The sequence below is a fragment of the Centroberyx affinis genome, unplaced genomic scaffold (assembly GCF_046629955.1).
Source record: "Centroberyx affinis isolate AG114_WGS23_722 - 3 ecotype Tasmania unplaced genomic scaffold, CSIRO-AGI_Caff_v1 ptg001396l_1, whole genome shotgun sequence".
Classification (NCBI taxonomy): domain Eukaryota; kingdom Metazoa; phylum Chordata; class Actinopteri; order Beryciformes; family Berycidae; genus Centroberyx; species Centroberyx affinis.
The window spans coordinates 262526-275657 of NW_027279878.1; the positions used below are offsets into that span (position 1 = coordinate 262526).

Consider the following 13132-nt stretch of genomic DNA (forward strand, 5'->3'; position numbering starts at 1 on the left):
AAAGGTTCTTCACTTGGCAGTTGATCACATCTTGCAAGCCACTGAGGTCTGATGACAATAATTTTGGCAATATATTTGCAGAATAAACACAATCTTTTACAAATATGTCACTGAAGACCCCAGCCTCATAAGTGTAACATAGGCCCTGATAACATATTAACAAAAACACTTAAACACTTAAACCGTACTCCCAGCCAAAGGATGTGGAGGAGGTGTTTTTGCTCATATTATTATTAGTACCCACACATACATACACACACACGCACACACACACAGTCACAGACAACCAACATTTGGAGTAAGCTGTAGGACTTAACAAATGAGCAAAGTTATAGCCCGATTTGCAGAGGGGATAAAACACCACCAAACAACTCTCCTCAGTAGACCTAAGGCAGTCAGAGAAAAAGTGTTTACCTAAATTAAAAGTAGAAAACATTAGAATTTAATCAAAAACATTCATGTAGACATGGGGACCTGCTGTGACTCACACTCTGTACACTATTAAAGGAAATTATTCTTATGGCCAATGAACCTTTTCATGTGAAGAGGATTGCTGTGTGTCCATGCCAGACATTGTCAGTTGATATTGATGCAAAACCATTTACTAAAGACATTATTTCACACCAAAACACAGTTAACAAAATTAGAATAGTTCAAATGAGTTCTGTCTGCTCAATGTTTCCCTTGAACAGACTTCAGTGCATATGAAGCAAAATTATTCTAAAACTTTTCAAATATATATTTTAAGAAGTTTGCAAGAATTCCCTTGATCAAATCAGTATTCCAACATCTTCACTTCACTGGATTGTTTCAGATGCTAACAAACACTGTACTGTACAGGGATGAAAAATAATATATTTCTGCAAAAGGACAAAATGATGTCATTATGTTTCCTAAAGGGCAGATTGCAATGACATACTGTACCTCTTCCATGCACACATATTATATGCCACATTGGTCAAGACATTACTGGAACTACATGCCACAATTTAGTAGGCCTTTGAACCCGTAGCTCAACTGATGTGTTTTCACCTGCACTATTACATACTGATTTTTTTCTGCAGTTTTACTTCTGTATATGGCACATGCAGCTCTGGGATTACTAAAATGTTTACTGTGGAGTCTGTTGGAACCCAGTGTCCCATGCCCAGACTTCTCTTCACACTTGGTTTCACTTCCATTTTGCCACCATCAAGCCTAATTTTGGTGTAGTAGGAAGTTCTGTTTCCTAGTAAGGTAAAAACCTAAGCATGCTGACTCATTGCCATGGAGACAGGGAGTCAGCATCCTTGACAAAGGAGTGAACTCTTGGTCTGGGTCACAACCCCTGTGAGGACTGTGCTGCAGGAGATTAGATGTTTCCATGTTATCTAATAATTAGGCTCTCTCACTTCTCACTCCTTTTGGGAGGTTTTCAAATGCCTTTTTACAACTTAACTAGTAATAATAGCACAGAAATCTATAGACAACTGAGATAGGCATTAGCCCACAGAGCTATTGCAGTTATTAAGTATTCAAAACTGGATTAAAATAGATTCTTTTATAACCACATTATACAGTACATTTTATATTGGTGGAGCTGCAATTGGAGAGCTGCAGGACATAAAATTTGGTGTAAAGGGATGAACCATAAGGAGCACTACAAAGAGTACACAAGTTTTAATGGAACAAATAATAGGCTACACTCTGAGACAATGACTGCATTTCTGAGATATTGTTGAATTTAGCCTATTCCTCTGTTATTATTCTTAAAGATGTTCATCAAAGCCCAAAACATGCAGACATCTTTGGTAAAATTTAACAAGATGAAATCTTGGACAGTATAGTGTCAATAAATCAATGGAATATGTCTTACCTTCAATGACAGTGGAAGAGAGCCAATATTAAGAGGTTGAAAGATTAATCCCAGTTTCCACTTTAACTGATGTAGTGGTACATGCACTGGTTTGTCCAAAAATCTCCTTCTCAGTTGATGCCCAGCATCTTAATTGTCATAGACTTGGATACTGCCTGGTTCAGTGACTATTCTGGACAGAATCTATGAACACTTTTCATAAATTGCAGACAAAGATTCCTTCAGGTTACCTACCCTCCTCCTTGTAGAGTAGCCTTGCTCATTCATGTATGCCATTGTATTTAAAGAGAGAGAAGAACAACACTCGCACTCTACATCTTAAACTAATCTGCTGTTGTCCCTGCCCCCTTCAGCCATAGCTGGATTAGCAGTAAGTGACAGGTAAATTAGGAACCAGCATCTTTGTTTATTGGTCATTTAGTTGGAATAACTTATAAAGACATTTTCAGAATGAAACGTGGCACTGCTGTTACCTTGGTGTCAAACCCTGGCATTATATTTTAGATAAAACATTCATTAATAAGTTAGTGAAAGAAATACAAAGGCATAGGCTACTATGAAAAAATAATAGAGAGTAGAATAGAGACAGAGTGAGAATAAAAATAGAGTGTGTTATTCAAAATTTAAATATGGATGTACAAGCAAGCATGACAACATTTTTTCATACTGTTGTTCTTATACCATACAGTAGTTACAAGGTCAGAGTCACAGTCAAGTCATTTCCTCACTGCTGTCAAAATGGGCTTTACAAGGTTTAGCAGTATTCAGTGTGAAATTAGACATCATCAAGCTGTTGTACAGTAAATAGATGAGGTACGCCCTTGCTCTCTTTGACAGGATGCCCGTACATGGAACTGAAACCATGGCTTGCAGAAATAATAGGGGAGAGGGACAGTAGTGGACTAAAAGGGACAGTGGATAAACTAAATCAGCTCCCCTAATTATATACTGATATTCATGTGAGTTATTATTTTAAACTACATAAATGATAAATTACTTGTTATCAGATTTCATGAAATAAAAAAGTGATCAGCATCACATCTTACTTCCACCAGGCCAGTTCTGACATCATCCCTACAGGTTTCAGCAAAATTGAGCCGGTGGTGTAGCAGTTGTGGCCTTTCAAAGTTTGACATTTTGAGCTTTAATCATAGCATCCCCCTCAGGCCAATCAGTGTAATTCTTTTAAATGCTAACACACGGAGCCAAAGGGCATCATGCCTCCAAGCGTCATCAGAATCACACCAGTGGCGTCTGAGATATCGTGTGAGTTTAAAATTTTGACCTTGAATTACCGCAGCCACATTAGACCAATCAGTGTCATCTGTAATGATTAGACTGATTTAATAATTGAATGAATGATTACACACACATACACACACACACACACACACACACAAACACACACACACACACTCCTATAGGGAGTTCAAATAGAGCTATCAGGGCCAGTAGTAATGGTTAACATGGTGTTAGTAAATGTGTCTTGATCAGCATTGTGTGTCTTACTTGACTTGCATCACTGTGCCTCAGTGCTCAGAAATTGGTTAACGTTAGAGTGTTAGCGTGTCCAGGCAGCTCTGGAAGCATTGAAAAATGAAGTTTGACAGCATCCTTTCAGAAATTAATGGATTTGGGAAATTCCAAATCATGCTACTCTTGATTCAGAGCGTGTCTCGAATTACTCTGCCCTGCCACTTTTTGTTGAATAACTTCATCGCGGCGGTTCCCTCACACCACTGCGACCTCAGCACGCTGGGTGAAGGAGGTGAATTTGGGAATTTAACCCTGCAACAGAGACTTGCTGTTGGTGTCCCAGTAGAGAAGGATGGGACTCCAAGCTCCTGTCAGATGTTTGTAGAGCCCCAATATCAATATCTGTCTGTCTCTAACAGTAGCGACGATACACTCACTGTGCAGTGTCAGAATGGATGGGTGTATGACAACAGCACCTTTAGGTCTACTTTGGCAACAGAGGTAAGTGTCTTTGAGTAACTGTGATCCAGGGTAGTTGTTTTGACACATTAAAACAGGTATGTGCTGTATTGCGCCAAAGGAGCAGTGAAAAAGTGGGTGACAAAGTGTGAATATAATACCGTCAATATTATCTTCCTCTTGTCTAACTGCAAAAATATCTGTTCCTTTGCATCATTGCTGGGTGTATCTCAACATACTTTTACCTTACTTGTACCATGCAATGTAATATAATTTATGCATAGTTACTATTTGCTCCTATGACAATGACATCACAGTAAAGGTAAACCATATTTGGGGGATTCATTTCACATTCACATAAAAAGCAAGTTACTTTTTATGATCTGTATAATAATACAATGAAGCCGACTCAATTGCGAGTTTGACAATTTTTTTGGTTTAGAAATGTTGAATGATAGATATTTGGCTAATTAATAACCGCAAATAGATATTGGAAAGGATGATGTCAAAGGTCAAAGTGAAACAACAGCTAGTGACAGAAACTTGTTTGGTAGATTTTCACTTTGCTTAAATTTAATTTAGTCACTGCTTGAATTGGACCTAGGTATTGAAGTTGACATGGATAGTCTAGAAATGTATGTATTTGTCTTTTAATCAAAAGAAAAATATGGGTTCAATTGAGTGAAATTGCAAGGACAAGACACTGGTCATCAACTTCCACTGTAAAAAAATATTTCTTGTAATGTTTTCAATGGTTTCTTTCAAGTGGGATCTCGTGTGCAGCAGGAAAGGGATGAACAAAGCAACAGCCACTATTTTCTTCATTGGTGTTATGTGTGGAGCTCCTATATTCGGATTTCTCAGCGATAGGTAAGGCACAACTCAACATATTAACAAAAATGTCCCCAAACCACCATAAAAAAATGTTAGAAAAGAAGATGAAACCTTACAGACCCCTGTGGGGAAATTGGGTTATTGAAGCAGCCAGCAGTAATAGAATGCACCACAGAAAAAAAAAGAATATAGATAGAATATAGCTGTAAGCAGCGATTGAGGGGTCCAAGCACAATTTGATAAGACAGACAGATAGACAAAACATTACAGAAGGTAGAAAGATACACACAAAAACTGACATGTTGTGAAAATCAAACATGCAGTCTAACACTGGCTTTTGTGTTGGTCCGTGACTTCTGTCAAGTTCATCAATTCATTGCAACCACATTGTTGAAGTTATTCACAATAGCCAGACTTTCTATTAGAACACATACCGCTTGTTCTTGACAAATAATGACTTCAGAAAGGACAAGGATAGATTTGAACCCACAACTTTCCACACGAGAGGTAGACACTTTACCTACTGAGCTAAACTCCTGTGACAGGGTTACTAAGGGGAAAATAAATAAAGGAAGAAGTATTGTGATACTGCAGCCTATGATTGACAGACTGACAGTGCTAATCACTTTATTAACATTGTAGTACTCTCCATTAATGAATAAAACAATAGTAAGTCACATGGGCCAGAAAGCCGCTGTTGCACTGCTCTCTGTGGGTTGAAAGGTCTGGCCACACCCCAATCACTGATGACATTCAGGTATTTTGCCATTGACAGATGATGTCAAACACCTGCTTTGAGTTTTCTGCACTGTGTAATTTAGTGTTGATTTACTTTTCATGAAACTTCAAAATGGTCAAAGTCCATCAGGGACTTCAACTCACAACCTTATGGTCCAAAGGCCTGAGCGTTTCCACTCTGCCAACTTCCACTTTCGTGAGCATCTCAGTGGGGAAACAAAACAAAGGGACAAGTGATAGGTCCAGTGGCAGCCAGTAATCGGCTGATTGAGTGGGGCGGGACTATATGGCTCTCATTGATTGACAAAACATAAACGATAATACAAACTACTACTATGTATTAGTCTAAATTATAAATTCACTCTTAGTTTAATATAGCGAAATTAAGTCATATTTCCTAATTGGCGATTTAATTATTATAGGAAAACTCAACATATATTTTAAATAAATGATGGAGGCAATAAAATCAATCAAGGGCTGCAATCTCCAAGGGCTGGGCAGACATTGTAGGCTAGGCTACTTTTTACAAAATTCAAAAAAGACAGTCCACAACCTGTCACCTTGGCCATCAGCAGAGGAACGGAAACAAAATGCTGCATTGCGAATGGAGCAGCCACACATGATTAGTTAGTAACGGATTTGTAAACAACAGTAACCTGATAGCTCGTCTGCTGCCCTACACACTTTAACAGTAGGTACCGTTTTTACCTTGTGGTATTTATCCGATAACAGTGTCGCAGTGCTTCAGTGCATTTAACTGAATTGAACTGAGTTGAATTGTAGGCCTACACGCACGCCGTGGGTCTGTACAGGATCTGTGCTTGTTTTCATACCCGCTTCTGCAGAATACTGTTTGATGCTGACATCGGGTCTGTCCGGGCCAAGCTGCTTGGTATGAAGCTTTTCCTGTAGTTCGCTCAATTCGCTGCCAATAAAAGTGGGAGTGTCTGGGGCGCAGAGAGCTGCGTCCCGTCAAAAATCAGCAACATTTAAACTTAAAACGCTTACAACAGTCAAAATGTTAGTGATACAATTCTGAAAAAAATCACACATCATTCTTCTGGTTTCGGGTGTATTGTCAAATATTTTGGCAAACATTTGGCGAAATAGAAAATGATGTGCATACAGTGCAAATTACAGTAATATATTCAATATCACTGCGGACTCACAGTTTGACCGATTTGAACACCATTTGACACACTTGATATCTACCATCTAGAGAATGTCTGTGTCAATTTTGGTAACATATGAATGAAGACTTGTGGAGATATAGATGTTAATTGATTTTGCATATTTTGAAAAATACAGAGTGACAGACTTCTGAATTGACCATAGGTTGCAGTGATATCCACAATTCAGTGGATGTGCTGAAAAAATCTCAGCTCTGTAGGATGTATGAGTGATTTATTTAGATTTTTTGGAATTTTGGAATGTGAAATGTCTAGAAATTTAGATTTGTTGTAATAAGCCACGCCCACTTTAATCAATGATTACAAAATTTTATGCGTCGACTGAGTCATGACCCTAGATCATGCGAACCGAATTTCGTACAAATCCATGTAGCCGATTACGAGATATAAACTTTTTGCATTTGTAGCGCCCACTAATGGTAGAGCTGAAAATGCTTTTGGGGGTGTGTTCACGCAACACTTCTCAACATGTGTTTCAAATTGTGGCTTAATTAGATGAATGGTTAATGAGTTATTGGCAATTTAGTGTTATGGCGTGTTTTATTAAAAGTTTATTGGTTGATAAAAGCCAAACCATTTGACCTATCAATAACCATTACGCAACTTCAGTCCCAAGATTCTGCGCACACAAGTTTCGTGTGAATCGGATGAACGGCCTAGGAGGAGTAGCGAAAAAAGAGTTTCAGACAAAATTCAAAATGGCGGAAAATATCTTAGCCGTAAATGGGCGTGGCCTATGCAGTTATGGTTTCTGAGCTGCACATACTTTTAGTGGAGAAAAAGAAGGAGAAGAAAAAGAAGAAGAAGAATCCTTACAAATACAATAGGGTTCCAGCACCTTCGGTGCTTGGACCCCTAAATATAGCAGATATGTGGTATATAGACATATTCAAACCAACAATTACAACATTATGAGGGCATGTAAAATAACAGCAGTAGTAGTAGTAGTAGTAACTTAACAAGATAAGAAAAAAATAATGAATGGCAGGGACATGGGGGAGAAAAAAAAACTAGCCGTGAGAAAAAAAGTAGGGGGAGAAAAAAGAAATAGATGGAGGAGAAAAAAATACATGATTTTGTGTTCTCTCGCAAAAGTTTTGTGTTCTCCCAAGAAACATTAAGTGTGGGAAAAAATGCGTGAGCAAAAAAACAAGGACACAACACACCCCCAATTGACACCAGTACAAGGGCTACAGGGCGTTGATAGACAGGTGTGAAAGTCTCTCCATCTCCTCCTCCTTTTTCCATTGACCAAGAGAGCACCATCAAAACTCCATGTAAAGTAATTTCACACATATGATTACTCACATACCTTTCGAACAACAGTGTAATGAGGCACAGAGCTCCTGGACATGAGACGTGGGACAGCCTGTCTGTGGATGAACTGAGAGATTCATTGTGCAGTATTGCGCTTCTGTATTTCCATGGAATATCAAAACATGAATATCGACAGATACATGTTAAGGAGCCGCTTAAGAGAAATCCAGTGAGGGGGAGGGACAAGTCATTATATATTAATAAATATTTGACATTTTGCAAATGTTATTCATACTGGTTATTCCCCATTATTTCATATAACACTGTAAGGTAGGCTATAGGAAATGTGAGATGATTGTGTGCATAAAAGCACATTCCAATATTTATGACATTATTTATAATGGAAAAATTAATCAGTAGTAACAATTTAATAATGATTAATTTGCAATTTATTAATAAACCACAAAGTATTGCTGGATACAGTTTGTTAAAAGCATTGTTCTTAACATGTTCTTTCCATGACCAGATTTGGCCGGCGGAAGCTACTGTTGGTGTCTTACCTGTCAACCATGGTGTTTTCAGTCATAAGTGCATTCTCCACATCCTATGTAATGTTCGTCATCATGAGATTTTTCACTGGAATGACACTTTCAGCTGTAAGCATTATCTCCATTGTTCTAAGTAAGTAAGGGTAAAATAACACTAATATCTGACTAATGAGTTGAAAAAATAGGATATGTCTCAATCACACATATTTTCACAAAGATCCATATTCCTGGTTAGTTTTACAGTGACAACTCATTGGCACGTGAAAGATATTTTACTTGACCCTTGTGTGTTGACATTTCTGCAGATGTTGAATGGTTTGGCATTGAGCACAGGACCTTTTCTGGTATAATCATAAGCCTGGATTGGACACTTGGTAACTGGATCCTAGTTGGATTCGCTTACTTTGTAAACGAGTGGAGGATGCTCATCCTGGCAGTAACCTCACCCCTGATATTCTCCATCATTGCTTGGTGGTATATAGTTTCACATCATATTCTTTATGTCATAAAAAGCTGAATCCCATGAGAGGTTGATGTGATGCTGGATTCACCAGATGTTTGTCGCTTCAGGTGGCTCCCAGAGTCTGCCAGGTGGCTCCTGGCTAATGGTAAGGCAGACGCTGCTCACCTCTACCTCACGAAATGTGCCAAGATGAACAACAGATCCAAGTGTATGGATGCCATCACTCCAGAGGTAGATACACGCATTCAGTTCAGCTAAAAGATTACACTGTTGCTTTTACCCCAGATAACTGACAATCTCACATTGATACGGATAATGCAGATGCATTGTGTATGAACTGTTTGTTTGTTTGTGTCCTGCTTACTCACAGACATTGTTGGACTCAGTAGAGGTTGAAGCAGGAGATAAGAAATACACTTTTTTGGATCTTTTGAGGACCCCAAATATCAGGAAACTTGCCATCTGCTCAGGGATTGTATGGTAAGCGCCAATAACATGGGATGGGGTAACATTTTAACATTTTGTGACTAGCATGAATCAAGCATTGAAAAGAAGGAGAAGAAGTAAAATAATAAGAATAAGAAGAAAAGAAGAATCTAAAACAGTTTAATTTGACAGCTGTGAGTTTGGAATCATGAGATTCTATCTGACCTTTTTTTTTTTTTTTTAAATTAAAACTGTTATCCACATATCCAGGATATTCAAATGTTACCTTATGTTTGTGTGGTGCTATTTTTTAGAAGAACCTTTTGGGATTAGATATAGTATGATGTGCAATATAATGCATATAATGAAGGTTGAATGATGATGAATGAAGATGCTTGAACAAAACAGTTATTATATTATATTATATTATTATAGTATCACTGACTGTATGGTGCTACAATGGATTACAATACACTATAATTGCCTATGGATTATTATTATTTCATGAATGTGTCTCTATTGAAAGACAACAATAGCAGCTAAACTAATCCACGGTCTGGGCTTAGTTTTATGTTTATCGTGGCAGAACCTTGAATGCAAATTAGCCCAATGATAAAATTGGTCTGCACAGAAATTTTTAATGTCTTTTCCATTTTTTAGGTATGGAGTCGCATTTACATATTATGGGATAAGTCTGAATATCACTGGGTTTGGGCTAAACCCATACCTTACACAATTCGTGTTTGCCTCCATCGAAATGCCAATTAAGATTGGTGTCTATTACTTCCTGAAGAAAATTGGTAGGAGGCCTGGCCAGGTGTTGACACTGCTGTTAACCGGCCTCTGCCTCTTCATCAACTTGTTCATTCCAACAGGTAAATTTGGGCTTCTTATGAACGTATCCGTTATATGAGAATCTAATCCTTTGTGCCTTGTCTTATTATTGTTTTTAATGGCATTGTATAATTAATTTGACAATATTGTGCGGGATGTATTGGAGAATTCACTTGATCAAATGTGTTCATATTTCCCCTCAGATAAGTGGGTAGCTCGCACCGTCGTGGCAGTCCTTGGAAAAGCCCTATCAGAAGCATCATTTACTATCGTGTACCTCTTCACAATCGAACTGTATCCTACAGTCGTACGGTGAGTCAACAATCAACACGTGCAACCAATTTGACCGCTCAGTGTAACGATCAGCTTTTCGGTTGTGATCAGTTTCAATTAATCTCATCTCATTGGCTATTCAGGCAGAATGGCTTGGGCTACACCTCGTTTGTGGCTCGGCTGGGTGTGTCCATCGCCCCACTCATTATGCTATTGGACGACGTGTGGCATCGCCTCCCTGCATTGATTTATTGTACGGTGGCAACTGGGTCTGGTTTAGTGGCTTCACTCCTACCTGAAACATTAGACACCCGTCTGCCAGAGTTCATTGAGGATATTGAGCAACCAAGGTAAAGGTGATATAGTGTTAAGAGGGAGACATATTTGAAAAAATGAATTTATTTGCCATGTTTTCTTTGTTGTATTTTCAGTTATTTGCTACTGATTTTAGTGTTAGGTTTAAAAAAAACAATGTGTCTGCATGCTCCACATTTCATTCAGCAGCCATTGTCAGCTCTTGCATGCACATGACAGCATGCAGTGCCACTTAACCTCACATTCTATCTTACAAATGGTAAAAAAAAAACTTGAGTGTGGGGTATAACATTACATTACTGAGTCCAGTTTCACTTACAATAATGAATAACATGCAACAGTAAACTATTAGCCTGCTCACTGAACTCAAGTGCTAAAGAATAATCCAAAGTCATCTCAGGCAAAGACAAAAGCGTTTGCAATCACGTGTACAGTTTTATATACTGTATTCACATTATTATCCTATATAATTGATATCTGGGTGCATCAAGGTTTATTTGAATTATTTACCAGCATCAAATGAAAATAATAGTTGATATTGGTATTTATGCTGATGTCACTTTATAACCTCTCAGTAATCCATGCATGATAAAATGACTCTGTGCTTTTTCTATATTGCAGAGCACAACTCAGGAGGAGAGAGATTCAGTAAAAACCACGCATGATGATAATGAAAAGGATGATACTGAAGTTGAATGCATCTACAGTGTTGCATCTTTTTCATATATTCATTGACTCCCATGTCCATTTCACTCTGGAAGTTATTGTTAACAAAAATTACATAAATGTATTATTAGAAGTTAAACTAGAAAAATGGGAAAATAATTCTGCACACTGCAAATAAAAAGCTTTAGAAGTTAATACATTTTAAAAATTGACTTAATTTCAAAATAATAACAATGTTTTTGTTTTTTTTTAAATCTACAAATCCCAATAAATACTTGAACCAACAGTATTTCACAGGTGCATGTTTGAGTTGGGTATTCCCTAATGCATTGTTAGTCAACTGTGCCAACTGAAATGTTACATACTGTATATCATTTAGTATTTTGGATTTTTTACAGCAGAGAGAGAGACAGAGTAGAGGAGACACAAGAGACGGGTAATTGAAAATGTAAACCTGCCAACTGCAGTTGGCAATAAAGTTATGCTTACTGGATAACACTGCTATTGGTTTGTATGTGTTCAGTATCTTTAGGAAGAACCACATGTTCACTGGTGAAGTCATCCACCTCCATGAACTTTGCCATCACTAAAGAGGTGATATGACATCAGATCTCCTATTCTTAGATACTTTATGGTTTGTGATGTTGAGATGGAAATCGTATAGAGTTTAAGTTGGGCATCTTGAACTCCTTGTGAAAGTCTCTGCAATCATCATTATGTCCCCATGTACCATCATGGTACATGGTGTGCGGGACATTATGTCATCATGGTGGCTCTGTCTGTGTGTAGACACATTCTTGTGAACACAAACAATACATGATAAAACTTCATACTTAGACCACAAGTTCCCCCTAGAGTTGATGAGTTGATTAGAGCAGGGGGCATGGGGGTCCTTCTCCAGAAAAAAAGAAAATAATGAAGCAATTTTCTGCAATTTGACATATATATTCAAAGACTTTGGGGGAATTATTTTAAAACTTCACTAAATCAGTTTTTGTAGCTCAGTAATCTCCCACTATATATTAGGGTAAATACTGTATATTTATTTAGAGATTTTCATGTCAATTATTTGTGCTGTTATGGTTGAAAATGACACTCACTTATTCACTCACTTCTACACTGCTGCCACTTTTCTTGAAAAAGAGCTAAATCTTGTCTGCTTCAAAACTTTAAGGGCATAAATTCACATAAAAAGACTATATCCACAATGCAAATTAATTTAGAGAACATAGATAATAAAGCCACAGATGAAAGGAACCTGCCAACATGGTAATAGCAAATCTTTCAATTAAATCTGCATACATTTCCTGCATCTTGATCTGGAGATATCAAATGGAATTCAGTGTTTTGCTAACTATACCCTGTGATAGTGGTGGTAAAAACTATCAGCTTCTCATAAATAGGATGCTATGTTATCACAAGTCACGACTAGCTAGCGAGCCAGAAGGCTAAACAACCGGATTGAGGGATGGCTACTAACTTTAGCTGGTACGAGCCAACTATCTTGCTATACAAACTATGCCTATATTTCTCAAATGCAATTGCATTTCATTTTCACACGTTTGAAAAAGGGATTGATGCTCTACTAACCACTTTAGCAACACACCATTAAGCTGTAGCCTACATCTCCTCCAGCACTGATGCGCAACAGAGTGCTGTGTGCGTGCGTACCTGCTGTTGTGAACAGATTTCATCCTGCAACTTTTGGAAGAAACCAATACCATAGGGAAAGGGGGTGTGTGACTTTTTGAGGTATGATCTATGACATAACAAGCCTGAACTGGCCCTGTACAGGCCC

General features: G+C 37.9%; 1 protein-coding gene across 1 annotated transcript; it reads left to right on the forward strand.

The window, feature by feature from the left end:
- The first annotated feature begins 3451 nt into the window (after positions 1 to 3451).
- LOC139649778 (solute carrier family 22 member 7-like) lies at positions 3452 to 10707 on the forward strand. The gene is made up of 9 exons (XM_071526275.1): positions 3452 to 3832; positions 4557 to 4660; positions 8336 to 8490; positions 8663 to 8831; positions 8928 to 9051; positions 9191 to 9300; positions 9907 to 10121; positions 10284 to 10392; positions 10497 to 10707. The coding sequence occupies exons 1-9, from the start codon at positions 3452 to 3454 to the stop codon at positions 10705 to 10707; spliced, it is 1578 nt and encodes a 525-aa protein (XP_071382376.1).
- The last annotated feature ends 2425 nt before the right edge of the window (positions 10708 to 13132 follow it).